A 14,852-nucleotide genomic window follows, 5' to 3' on the forward strand; every position below is an offset into this window, starting at 1 on the left:
TAGCAAAAATATATCACCTGGCTGTAGAGATGACAAGTCATTCCTATTCCAAACTAGTAAGATTTTTTTAAAAAAAAATACTGGGTTAGGTTTATAAGCACATTTAAGAAAAAAAAAGTAGTGTTTTCTGGACAGATGTTGCCTTCAGTTCTCTCACAAGGCAGAGGAGTCAGAACAGAACCAGAACCCACAAGTAAGAATGAGATACAATTATACTTTTTACAGTTGTGAGTTCAAGAACTACATAATTTTTTAATGAAGAAATAGATTGGGCATCCTTAATACAAAATTAAAAGATTCAAAATCCAAAAATGCTAAAAACATTATCACTATTTGCCATAATACCATAAGTGAAAATTGTCACTCTTGAAAACACATGACAGTTTGTATTAAGAATACATGAAAAACTTTCAGGCTCTATGTGTATTCTTTTTTCCTCAAAGCTATTCCATCATATATATATATATATATATATATATATATATATATATATATATATATATACATACACACACATGCATATGAGACATATATTGAGATACATGCATATATATTTCAAATTCAGTGATGGAGTTGAATGAGTTCTTTAATGGGACTGCTGCTAATCTTGGGTTCTAGTCTATTTCTGAGATTGGGTTATTCTGTGATTTTAAGCAAATCACTTTTGATCTTTGTTGATCAATTCCCGCTTGTTTAAAATGTATTTCTTATTTGCCTACCACACAGGGGTTAAGTTAGGAAGTTCAGAATGATATGTAGCCAATACAAGAGGAATTTCTAATTTGTGACTGAGCAAGCACAGGGAAAGGGGGAAAAAAGGCCTACCATGCAGACACTACAAAGGACATTTGCATATGTTTTCATTCAATCCTCAAGAAAAGTTATGAGATGAAGTCTCTGTGTCTGAAAGAAGTAAAATTATTTGCCCAAGTGTATAAAGCTATTCAGGAACTGGTATTTCTCTGAATATTGAGCTACATATCTCTATATTGTTGTGCTGCTTATACATATGAAAGGAGAAAATTGAATATGACTGCTTGATAGTAGAGTCTGGATGAAGAAATTGGCCTCATGTCAACCTGCCTGGTCTCCAGACAACTGACCTAGCAGTCTAATGTAAACTTAGCTCAAAAGTATTGTGCTTCTCCAACCTCTATCAGTCCTAGTTTCCTGCTATTCTTCTTTCTAAACCCTATGGAGCAACAGAACCCAGGTTGGAAATTTTGTGAGGGTAGTCTGCACCTTCTGGTCCTTTAGCCCTACCTTTCAAGTTCACCTTGGTAGTGTTAAAGGCTGGGAACTTCAAAAGGTACATAGAGCTCCAGGCTGTCTCCTGAGTTTTCGGCTGTGTTCTCTCTCAAAGTTTCAGCTCCAGTAGAGGGGATAGAGCTGGAAAACTTTTGCAGGTCCAGCTCTGTGCATTCAATGGGGGTATGGACCCATTGAGAATGGCTCTCTGAGGCACAGGAGGTCATGGTAAAGGACTCCTGGGTGGGAAAGCCGCGAGTGGAGCTGCAGTCATCATCCAGGATGGAGTTAAGTGGCTTGATCTCAAAGATGCTCTCATTTGCTGGAAATTCAGGACTGGTCTCCTGGCCAGGTGGCACAGGGAAAAGAGAATCCTCCTCCACTGCCTTTTCAGCTTCATATTGCAATGAACCTCCTGCAACTCGAAGCAGAAAGTCACTGAGTCACGCAAAGTTAAGGTCTCTTTTCAACAATTCTCGTCTTATTGAGCACAAAATAGGGAGGGATGAGGGGAAATGCGGGTCAGAGTTGTCTTCTCTTCCTGGAGGACCAGAGCACTCATAAGTGAGCTAAAATGACACATTTCAGAAACATTTTCATTGGGGTATCACATTAGGTCTGCTAGATGCTGGATCTGGGAAGACAAATGTGTTCAGATAGAGATAAATGCTTTGCAGAAAAGAGATTTTAACATGTCCCATTCTTCTATGATCTATAGATATTATGAAATATGGCAAAGGGAGCGGACCGAATTAAGGTAGCACATGTTAAAATAGGAAGATTGTCTTGAATTATGCAGATGAATTCATATATCTCCTAATATTAAATCATATTTTTTTATTCCATGCTTAATAAATATTTTCATTTAGTTGCATTTTTCTAGTTACTAGTTGTATACTTAGAAGATTTAAAAGGCAGAAATGACACTAGAGAGATGTGGCATAAAACAAAATTAATATACTATCCCTAGTTTTAGAAGTAGAAGAGAGCTATGAGCCAAAAGAGATGATCATCCCCTAGAACAGTGGTTCTCAGCCTTCCTAATGCTGTGACCCTTTAATACAGCATGTTGTGGTGACCCCTAACCACAAAATTCATTGCTTTGTCATTAATGTAATTTTACTTCTGTTGAGTCTAATACAAATGCCAGTGTTTTCTGATGGTCTTATGCAACTCCTGTGAAAAGGTCACTTGACCCTCAAAGTGGTCTCGACCTACAGGTTGAGAATCACTGCTCTAGAAGCTGTAAATGACCTTCAATCTTATAAATTCATGAGGAAACATACTCCCATAGAGTGTACAGACAGAAACACAATCCTGCAAATTTCTTGATTTAGACCTTGTGATGACCCAGGGAAGCCTGTTAAATTTCTGAGGTATGGTAACTGAGATAAACCACTAAATAAATAACCACTGTTTGCTAAAACAGTGATAAGTAACACATCCTCCCACATGAGTCAGATTCAGTATGAGGTTATAAATGAGTGTGTATTCATAATTTTTCCACTGTGGATATGGTTCTGCTTTTTGTTCAAATTATTTGGGATTTTATAAGAAAATTTCATACAAAATTTTAATGTTCAGGATTCTTTGAAAATGTGGATGGTTTTGCAGTGCTAACAATGGGGAGGAACTGAGTAATGGAGTTTTGATTAGATAGGAGATGGTCCTTCTAGTATGCCATAATCTCATTCATTTTTCTGCATCTACATTAGATTTAATTCCCACTAACTTGACCTTCAACTACACAGCCATAGCAAGTATGTGTAAGTCAGTGAATACTGATAAATATCTTTCTCATATGAAAATCAATGGGAAGCTACCTGTCCTCATGCTCCTGGGAGGGTACAACAATCATATCTTAAGGCTAGAGAGCTTCTCCTTTCTTCTCTCCCAAGGAAGGAATATGGAGTCAGGCAGTTCTCAGATGTTTCATTACATTCACATTCTGGGACTCAGATATTTAATTACTCATGATCCAAGATCAGGCAAGAGTTCTTATTTTACATACCACCTTCCAAAGTCTGCATGGTTAATGAAACAGAGATACTGTGGTCCACTATTATCTTAAATGTCTGAGCTACCAGATTAGTGGTAAGGAATTTGAAGTAGAGTTGAAGAAGAATCATTTAGAATCAGAAGGGAGAAATACCATACCTCAAGCAAATGCTATATTCATCTTTGCCTAAACAGATTATACACAAATAAACAATTGGTAGGCTCTAGATCAAAACTGACTAAGCAAACTCTAAGAAGGATTTTTCCAGCATAGAGGGAAGGTAAAATAAAGTGTTGCTTCAGTCACAGTATCCATTAAGTTAAAGAATCCTGGGAGTCCTTGTATCTAGTAAACTATATCTTTTTCTTTACTAACACAGACCTACTTGTTAGCCTGAGTTAGTTTTGCTGTTGTTTTGTTGTTGCTCTCCCTATTTAGTTCACAGTTCTTCTAATTGCACTGAAATTTCATTGGACACTGGTATCCTTGTCTGGAATTTTAATGTCTTAGTTACTCTTGATGACCCCAGCTCTAATGAACTATACTTTGTATCTTTTATTATTGGCTGGTAGATGAAGTTGAAAACAACTAAAAGTGTTATTAAGCCTTTAAACATGATCATATATCTTTCTATTCACTACATAGCCTTTTCACATTGCTTTAGTCCAATCTCCTTGGGCAGCAGCACTTTGGATGACAGAAAAGTATAAGAATTTTGTCTAAACACTATGCTTTTAGTTATCCCACTTTGGGGAATTACTATATTAACAGCATTTACTGTAAGCCTCATCAAATTCTATTATTCATGTTTTAGGTATAGCTAAATCCCCTTCAAATCTGATGTTTCAGAATCTATTTGTATATATGAACATACTAATACCATATTAATGTATATGTAATTTATGTAAATATATATATATATATGTATATATATATATAAGAAACAACATATCCAATCCCATCTTTCACTTTGAAGATTAAAAATAAGTAAACTGAAAATCAAGGTAATTTGAGTTAGGCTACGATTTAATAATAGAGTTGGATGTTTGCTCATGAGTTTCCCTTACCAAGTGACTTCCCATAAAGGAAAATGTTCCATGAACCCTTAAAATCTAATAAAACTACTCATTTAACTTCTAGATAGACTCCAGCCCCATTGACTTCCTATATTTTTTATAGCATACCAGAGCATCATTATATTATAGCAACAGAGCATTATTGCTGGGATTTTCCAATGTGGCAGGGAAGGCCCATTATCATGCAGTCTCAGAAAAAATTCCTCTTTTATCCCCCAAATAAAATAAAATAAAAAAGGTCTCTTACTTCTGATTCATGTGAAATGTTAAATAGACATACTTACCACATTGACAATGTCTGTTGAAGATCTGTTTGCAATAGAGGAAGAAGAGTCCAAGGAAGGCCAGGGCAAATACCACTAGCAGACTTCCCACCAGTGCAACAAGTGTGGCTTCCTTAGGGGGAACAGTGTGTGTATCTACCTTCACTAAGCTCAACTGGAAGGTACCTGTGGAACAACAACCACAAAACAAAGGGTCAGTCAAAGTGGACAGTTAACTGTCATTTTGACAAGGGCCCTAAAGTTCTGCAGGCCACATCTTCTCCTTTAGGCCATCTATATCAGGTCTCCTATATTCATATTTGAGAAAAGGTAAATTTATAATAAAATGAAGCAGAGATCATATGTTGCAGGTGTGGTATAAATTAGCATCATTAACCAAAAGATGCCATATTGTGCTTCACTCATGCTATGTTTAAGTAATATAGCCTAAAAACAAATATTATGAGATTAAAATGCTCATCAGTGAACATTGGATCAGTAAATCGTGATTTTCTAAGACATCATAAAAGACCTTTCATTGATTAATATAAATAAATAACCCAGTGGAGAAAAACAAAGTGAAGAAAGTATAGATTATGACCTTTATAGAAAATGTTGTAAAACACAAAGCAATAGGAAATATTGTCTAAGAATACAAATACATGTCAAGTAATACAATCATTTAAATAGCAGTGGAAAATAAGGGAGGGAAGTATGCCAATGAATTCACCATACTCTGTACACACCCTTTACAGTAAAGCCATCAACATACACAAAATACCAATGCACTTTGAATAGAAAAAATATGTGTCACTTTTAGACTGAGTCAGTTAAAGAACTGAACATCTTAACCATTCTTTTTATGATAAGGAACTAGACACTACTTGGCCTAGCAATCACAGACCCATGATGGAAGAAGGTCTTTACCTTATGAAAAGAAGCATGAGATTGCAAAAAGCTTCTTAAAATTTAAGAAAAGTATTTATTACTATGAAGGAAAGGACAAAAAACTCAGAAAGGATCTAAAAGGAAGTTTATTATACCTGTTGTTTAAAAAATCTGAAGGAATTATACAAGATTTTGAGATTAATTACTTAAGAACCTCAGATAATATAGGACTTTATCTTTTAGATTTATATTTATTTTCAATGTCTATTTTATATGTCATGACTTTTAGGAAAACACCAATAATTTAAAGAATATGTGAGAAGATAGACAACAGTTTAGAACATCAGACAAATAAGTAAATGTCTAGTGACACAGGCAGAAATTAATTCTAGCTCTTTTTTTAGCTTCTAATATAGTCCAAGACCTAAGGATTTCCATACTCTAATAGCAATATTGTCTCTAATAGCAATTAAGAAATGTTATTTTTAATATACATTGCATCATTCATTAATCCATCAAACTTAGCCAGGCAGCTCACAAAGTATGAATACAAAGGTTTTCTCATTAGATACATTTTTTTAAGACAAGGGAAACAGGTCCCATGAATCTGAATGCTGAAAAGTTGAGATTTAATCATAGGCCTCTGTTTAATATGCCAAAGTAAAGAGTGCCAAGGAATGTTTTCCTCCTACAAGGATAAATAAGTTTATTGATTTTGTTGACTAACAGAGGTTTGGGGAAGAAGGGAGAGAAAAATAGATACACACACTGAACCTCAGAAGAAGGAGTCTGTTTTGTACATGGGATGCATTCTTGGTCCTGTAGGCCCCCAATGCGTGTCTTTCGGTAGAACCTGTGATCAGAGCAGAAAGGAATGGCAGAATGGTGAACAAGCAATTGACTTGTAACAGACCTTCCTGAGATGACAAAGAATGACTATGAGTCTTTTCTTAAAGGGAGTGCCTACCCTCGTGAGATCTCTGCCAAGAGTGATTCAGTCCATCATTTTTTGATAATTATCTATATCCTATAGCTCAAAGTGGAGCTAAGGTCATGAGACAGGCAAGCAGTTATATGATGTCAACTTCTTCACAATTCTTGTGTACTCTAACATGACATTTACTTTAAATTTTAGGCAGAATATCAGCTTGATTAAAAAGCTTCTAAGTACTCATCTGTGTTTGAAAATTCCTGGATACTTTGTATAGATAGATCTAGTTAGAAAGATACAGATGCCCCATTCATGGAGCTTAACTAGAGCATAGAATACTTTTACTAGAGTCTAAGAGGTAGGATGATAAAAGGCATCAAAGAATGTTAAAAATCCCCAAAAGGACTTATGTAATTTAGTAAGCTTACCTGGGCAGACAGTCTCCACAGATAGCATTAGAGGTATTTGTGCAGTTGGCCTTCTGGATCCGATTGATGACAGCACAAGTGATGCATGTCTGACATCTGTGATGTCCCCAAGTGCTTTTATACTTTCGGGGAGGGCATGCTATGCAGTTCGCATCTCCACCTTCTCCATAACCACAGTCCTGAAATATAGAAAGTGTTCTTAAGAGCTTAGGGAGAGGGTCTGTTATGACTCAAGTGAATATACTGTAAGAGAATATTTTTTTCTTTTCTTTTTTGTTTTTTGTTTTTGTTTTTTTTTTTGAGACAGGGTTTCTCTGTGTAGCCCTGGCTGTCCTGGAACTCACTCTGTAGACCAGGCTGGCCTCAAACTCAGAAATCCACCTGCCTCTGCCTCCCAAGTGCTGGGATTAAAGGTGTGTGCCACCACCGCCCGGTCACAACATTTTTCAAACTACAAGTTTCATTTTTATTTTTATTTTTTTTTCAGAGAGGAAACTGGGAAAGGAGATATCATATGACATGTAAATAAAGAAAATATCTAATGAAAAAAAACTTGTCACTACATAAATTTACCAGCTGTAACCAGCACTGGAAACTTAAATGTAACTAAATACAATAGCGATATAAAATGATGTAAAGCTAAGTGCATCAATCAAGTTGAACAAGATTACACTATGGAAAAAAAACCAAATTTTAGTTTATTTCTTACTCACACTCTACCTATTAGATACTTAATGAGGGTTGGGGCCTAACTTAGCTACAATGGGACATCCCATACAAGAAAGGTTTCATAATTGAATATGGAAAGGATTCCCAGGTGGAGCAGTCTGTAGATGTCAGCAAGTGCTGGCTGACAGGAGCCTGATATAGCTGTCTCCTGAGAGGCTCTGACAGTGTCCGACAAATACAAAAGTAGAGACTTACAACCATCCATTGGTCTGAGCAAAGGGTCCCCAATGAAGGAACTAGAGAAAGGACCCAAGGAGCTGAAGAGTTTGCAGCCCCTTAGGACGAACAACAATATGAACTAACTAGTGCCCTAAAGAGCTCCCAGGGAATAAACCACCAACCAAAGAGTACACATGGTGGGACTCAAGGCTCTAGCCACATATGTATCAGAGGATGGCCAATTCGGTCATCAATGGGAGAAGAGGCCCTTGGCCCTGTGAAGGCTTTATGCCCCAGTGTAGGGGAATGCCAGGGCCAGGAAGTGGGAGAGGGTGAGTTAGTGAGCAGGGGAAGAGGGGAGGAAACATGGTTTGGTATTTGTTTTTGTTTTTGTTTTTGTTTTTGAGATTTTTTGGAGGGATAACCAGGAGAGGAGATATCTTTTGAAATGTAAATAAAGAAAATATCTAATAAAAAAGAAACAAGAAAAGTTTCATTTTGTGCTAGCATGATTGGAACATCAGTTAAAGGAGAACATTTTGTCCCCAAGAAATTATACACTTCACTTACATCATATGGCACAGGCCATACATGCCAACTGATCATTATTAAGCATAAAGCACATAAGAAAGCCCAATTTTATAGTATATCAAAGGGTGCATACTACCAAATATCTGATATAAAAGAATAGTTAGTACCTACTGTTTTAACTAAAACTTTTACAGGTAAAACACGTTAGTATATGTTAGGTATTGATGAAAATATTCTTATTATTCTAGGTCATTGTAAAAATGTTTTAATATCCACTGGAAACTAGATTTATCTGACTTTTGCTCCAGATCTGGTATCAGTGCAGTAACACTAGGGCTATTACCTCAAACTCATTCTTTCTGTGCATAAGAGGACTGAACACCTGAAGAGATTGAAAGATATGTTCTACAAAGACAATTTTAGTTCTCTTACTATGGAAATCAGTGTGGTGGTTCCTTAGAAAGATGTGAATCAATCTACTTCAAGAACCATCTATACCACTCTTGGGGATATACCCAAACGATGCTTTATCTTAACATAAAGACACCTGTTCAACAATGTTCATTGGTGCTCTATTAATAACAGCCAGAGATTGAAAACAACTCATCTGTCCTTCAACAGATGAATGGATAAAGAAAATGTTGTACATTTTCACAATTGAGTGTTACTCACCTCTTAAAAATGTATGGGTAGATAAAGAGAAGGAATCAGAAAAAAAAATCTGAGTAAGGTAACCCAAACCCCAAAGAACCAATATGGTATATATTTGCTAATATATGAATTTTGCCTGCTAAGCCAATTATAATTGAGCTATAATCTAAAGAGGAAATGGATAGAAAGCAAAAATAGAATACATAGTTATGGATGGACCAGGAATACTGGAGAAGGTCAAGCAGGGTCGGGGAGTAGAGAGAACGATGAGGGGGAGGTGAGGAGAAACAACTAAAATTCTTTTAATTTATTTTTTATTAGATATTTTCTTTATTTACATTTCAAATGATATCCACTTTCCTGGTTTCCCCTCCAAAAAAAGCCCTGTTTCCTCCCCATAACCCCTGTTCACCAACCCACCCTCTCCTGCTTCCTGGCCCTGGCATTCCCCTACATTGGGGTATAGAACCTTCACAGGACCAAGGGCCTCTCCTCCTATTGATGACCAACTAGGCCATCCTCTGTTACATATGCAGCTGGAGCCATGAGTCCCACCCTGTGTACTTTTTGGTTGGAGGAAACAACTAAAATTAAGGGTCATTTGAGTTTAGTTTGGAAACTTGATAGAGTAGATGTTTATATCCATACATGAAGGCAATCTAAATGAATTAGCCAAATAATGGGGGAGATAGATCCCCAAACTGAAGATATCTTGTTACCAAATTAAGCCTCCACTAGCAGAACTGTGTTATATTTGAGTTAAAATGGGTCCCATGGGAACCCCAAACAACCCAGGCTGTGGCCAAGATTATAGGTTTATTCTACAAACTGATGACAAGGCCCAATTCCTGAAGACAGTATCTACACAACTCACTAAACATGCAGAACTCTAGCAGGTGCCTATGCAGAGCCTTAACCCATAAGGACTAGTGTTCTTGGTATGAAAGGTGCTCTGTATTCTATCAAAGGAGAAATAAGAACAGCAACCCAGATGCAAAGTTTTTAATCTAAAATAATATCCTACCTGTGAGATATGCTAAGGCAATGGTGGCCCAAATCTTGTGGGAGTAACCAACAAATATCTGATTTGATTTAAGATCCAGTCCAGAAGGTGGAAACCATATTCAATACTGCTTAGAGGACCAAGAGAGTAAGACTTGATATCCAAGGACGCTGGGTAAAACCAAATGCTGTTGTTATCATCATGCCTAGTGCATAGCAATTGGAACAAGTAACACTACATATTGTTATGTATTCTGAAACAATTTGTGGATCACTGGTATCAGAAGAACATGACATGACTCCCTATTAACTCACTCACTAGAGAGACAATGATGGAAGTTAGACAATACTCACTGATAATTAAATAACAATTTTACTGGTTGTTCAGAGTTTTCCTTGATTTTACTGATTAATTTATATAATATTTATTGAGCAACTAATATGTATTTATGATTCTGCCATGGGTATTATGACTGAATGATTAAAAGTATCAGAGTAAAAATTCCCTGCATTCAGGAACTTTTATTCATGGTTATTCACCATAAAATCTTCTAAGATTACATTATCATCCCTATCCTAAAGGTGAGAAATTTTTGTGTCAAAAGAATTAGATAGCTCATGAGACTTCAGCATGCACTGAGATACTATGTTTTAGGAGACATGGGCAACAGAGATATTGATACAAGTACCCAGTCCAATTAGACTCTTAATATGGTGGGACTAAGAGTACTACTACATAAAGCTGTATAATTAAGAATATGTAAGCAGGTTGTATTCTACAATGACTATAGTCATAGAAATTTTCTTAATCTCCCAAATTGAGACTTCTTTACTTCACATGAAATAAACAGAAAAATTTCTCAGGAAACATCTTTCCAAATATCAAATAGTCTAGCAGAGTAATTAAGTCCCACCAGTGTTAAAAAGTGATATAGACCAAAAAAAATGTACCAGGGATATAGAAAATAAGTCTTTCAAAGTGATAGCCACAAAGAAGGCTACCCACACAGCCTGCTAAATGGAAGGTTTTAGTAGGACTCTGAGTTTCCTGAAAAAAAATCAGACATAATGAAATACAACATCAGACATAATAAAACACCCATGATAACAAGAATCAAGAAAAACAGATGAATGCAAAAAGACAATCAATAGATACCACCAGCTAGATGAATAAATTATTGGAATTGTTTAACAAGGATTTTAAAGCACCCAAAAATGCATTGACAAACAATTATAAAATATAGTTAAATATGAGAGAAACTTAAAATATCGCAGTACATGAGTGGAATTTTGGGGGAAAAATTTGTTTTCTTTTCTTTTTTCTTATTAGATATTTTCTTTATTTACATTTCAAATGATATCTGCTTTCCCAGTTTCCCCTCCAAAAAAAGAAAATCCCTATTCCCTCTCCCTTCCCCCTGCTCACCAACCCACTCACTTCTGCTTCCTGGCCCTGGCATTCTCCTACACTGGGGCATAGAGCCTGCACAGGACCAAGGGTCTCTTCTCCCATTGATGACTGACAAAGCTATCCTCTGCTACATATGCTGCTGGAGCCATGTGTCCCACCATGTGTGCTCTTTGTTTGATGGTTTAGTCCCTGGGAGCTCTGAGGGTACTAGTTAGTTCATATTGTTGTTCATCCTATGGGGCTCCAAACCCTTCAGCTCCTTGAGTCCTTTCTCTAGCTCCTTCATTGGGGACCCTGTGCTCAGTCCAATGGATGGCTGTGAGCTTCTATTTCTTATTGGTCAGGCACTGTCAGAGTCTCTCAGGAGACAGCTATATCAGGCTCCTGTCAGCCAGCACAGCACTATTTGGCCTGGAGCTCATCATGTAGCCCAATCTGGCTTTAAGCTTGAAATTATTTTGCTTCTGCCTTCAGAATGCTGGCATTAGAGCTGAAAGTAACCATATTCAGCTCAAAGAAATTGTTTTTAAGAGCCAAATAGAAGTTATAAAAAATAACTAAATAAATGAACAAAATTCACTGGTTGTGCTGATTACTAGAAAATTAGAAAAATCACTGAACCTGAAGATAAAACAATAGAAGGAATATAGTTCAAAATAGCAGGACAATTAGACTAAAATAGACAAAAACAAGAAAATGACTGGAGAAATTTGGGGATAATTTAACAGAAAAAGAAATAAAACTACCAAAATCACATAATACCAAAACAAATAAAATTTGTGTCAGGAAATAGTAAAAAAAAAAAAAAAAAGTTAAAATTTTCATAGATTTGGAAAAAATCGCCTAATATCATCATATTTAACAACATAATGTAAGTTAAAACATATATAGACATGTGTAGAAAGAATCTCTTGTGTACTGTACAGATGCAGGAGTTATCAATAAAATGTTGATTTGTCTATAAACTTAGACAGGAAATAGAAATTAGGACATCCACTAGAGTGATTGAATTCTGGTATAGAGAAAGGGGAAAATGCACCCTATAATATGAAACAGGAGACTCATGGAACTGGGAAAGAAGAAACCAGCTACATGGCAGAACTTAGATTTGAATAAATGAGATATTAACTTATGAGCCAGTCAGGGCAACATGTATAGCTATATGGTCTAGGAATTTGTAAATATATTTGAGTCTCAGAGTTGTTATTTTTGTGAATAGGGGCATGGGTTGAAAAACTCCCTACAACAGACATGTATTTATATACCCTACACATGAATATCACATGAAATCCCCATACACTCGGACACACACATAAACAAACACACACACACACACACACGTATATATATATACATACATGTGTGTGTATGTATGTATATGTGTACTGGAGATTATGTATGTGTGTATATAATTAAACTTCTTTGTAAAGGTCAGTTTTGAAAATATTCCATATGACATTAACTCTAAAATAACAATTACTGAAATGACAGTGAGTTTTTGTCTAAAACTTTGAAAATTTTCTTAAGTCATATATTTAAGTTATTGAGAGTACATAACTGCAAAGTGCAAATTGTAATATTCTGTGAAACTTCAGCTTAAGAAAGAAGAGAAAACAAAGATATTCTTCAGGCAAGAGAAAACTCACATGTTGCCCAGTAAATACACTATAAAATAGTAGCTATTAGAAATTTTCAATCAGAAAGAAATGATTAAAATTGGTAGCTTGTAAAATATGAAAAATATTGGAATCATAAAAATAAATTTGTAAAATCTGAACTTTTACTCCCACTCCTTTTCAATACTATAAGTACCAGCCAGGAAACTTAAGGCATAAAAGGAAATTAAAAGGATACTAATTGGAAGCAATAAATTAAACTATCTCTATTGGTAAATGACATGGTATTATATGTTAGAGATTGCAGATATTCTCCAGAAGACTTGTAGAAATAAGTAAAAATGAGATCCACCACTACCATGACCAACCAAAAAACATATAGAGAAAGAGCTCATGGACATCCTCTCATTTATAATAGTCTTAAAGAAAGTTAAATGTCCAGCAATAAGACAAACCAAAGAGATGAAGGACCTTTGAACCTCTAAAGAAAGGGATAAAGATACTAGAAAGTAGAAACATAAATCATACTCATTGATTGGTATAATTAATATTGTGAAAATGAGTGTTCTCAAAAGCCATTTAGAGTTTTAATGCAATAATAATAAAAATCTCTATCTTGCTGGGCAGTGGCAGTGCACACCTTTAATCCCAGCACTTGAGAGGCAGAGGCAGGCAGATTTCTGTTTTCGAGGCCAGCCTGGTCTCCAGAGTGAGTTCCAGGACAGCCAGAGTTACACAGAGAAACCCTGTCTCAAAAGAACAACAACAACAACAACAACAACAAATCTCCATCTTCTTCTTTACAGAAATAGAAAAGGAATGAACTATCCTAAAATTCACATGGAATTACAAGACTCCAGGGGGGAAAACCCATTCCAGTTTCAAAATATAGTACTGGGTCAAATAATTAATACACTATGATAATGGTACAAAAGAAAACATATTGAGCAATGAAACAAAACTGATGATTGAGAAACAAGTATATATAACCACATCCATCTAATATTCTGCAAAGATGCCAAAAGCACACACTGGTGAAAATACAACATATTCCAAAAATGGTGCCAGGAAAAGAGGATGTCTACCTATAAGAGAAAGATATCAGAACTGTATCTATAACCTTTGACAAAACCTAAATCCAAATGGAGCCAAGACCATATTTATTATATTTCATAAATATGAGATATCAATGGTTAGAGAAAAATATGCAAAGTACTCTACATAAAATGAATGTGGGAATGAACTTTCTAAATACTGTCCCACGTGTTCAAGTACTGAGGGTTTTAACTGATCTTATAGAATTAAAAAGTGGAACTCATAAAATTAAAAGGCTTCTTCCCAGCTAAAGAAACAATCCCATGAAGAGTATTCCCAAAGAATAAAAATTTTTGCCAGCTATACATCTGAAAAGGATTAATATCCAAAATGTGTAAAGAGCTCAAAAAAATAAAGAGGAAAAGTAACCCACAAATAATATTAAGAAAATTGACTCAAGATCAGAACAGAGGGAAACATCAGGGTCCAAATGATGTGATCAGGGAAATGGGAAAGAGAGGCTCAAATTATGGAAGGGAAAGGGAAATGAAATTATTATGTGGAGGATAAAATAACAATCAGCATGTCTGAAAAGGTCACAAGAAATCATATTATTAACTATTTATTATATTCATGGATATTTCTTAAAATCTGGATTGACTATGTTTCCTCTAAGAGCCAAAGACAATCTAACAAAAATGCAAAGAGCAGGCATGAGATACACTCTTTTGAATTTTTGCACAAGGTTGTCCAATTGACCCAGAAAAACAAACAGCCTATTGCTGTCAACAGTGATTGCCCTCAAAAGTAGAAGATAAGAGAGTGCATACCATGTTTGTTCTTTTGTGATTGAGTTACCTCACTCAGGATGATATTCTCCAGCTC

General features: G+C 35.7%; 1 protein-coding gene across 3 annotated transcripts in view; it reads right to left on the reverse strand.

The window, feature by feature from the left end:
* Positions 1 to 62: 62 nt before the first annotated feature.
* Eda2r (ectodysplasin A2 receptor) overlaps positions 63 to 14,852 on the reverse strand; it is a 41,850-nt gene continuing 27,060 nt past the window's right edge. For 2 of the 3 annotated variants that reach the window (XM_031365374.1, XM_031365383.1), the window contains exons 4-7: positions 6,834 to 7,012; positions 6,242 to 6,327; positions 4,608 to 4,772; positions 543 to 1,669 (exon numbers count right to left, since the gene is read on the reverse strand). In XM_031365374.1, coding sequence (XP_031221234.1) covers positions 1,287 to 1,669; positions 4,608 to 4,772; positions 6,242 to 6,327; positions 6,834 to 7,012 — 813 coding nt within the window. In that variant the 3' untranslated portion in view covers positions 543 to 1,286. Of the gene's footprint in view, positions 1,670 to 4,607; positions 4,773 to 6,241; positions 6,328 to 6,833; positions 7,013 to 14,852 lie in introns of all 3 variants that reach the window. The other variant, XM_031365391.1, reaches the window with a different exon arrangement.

The sequence above is a fragment of the Mastomys coucha genome, chromosome X, assembly GCF_008632895.1.
Source record: "Mastomys coucha isolate ucsf_1 chromosome X, UCSF_Mcou_1, whole genome shotgun sequence".
In the NCBI taxonomy this organism is placed as follows: Eukaryota; Metazoa; Chordata; class Mammalia; order Rodentia; family Muridae; genus Mastomys; species Mastomys coucha.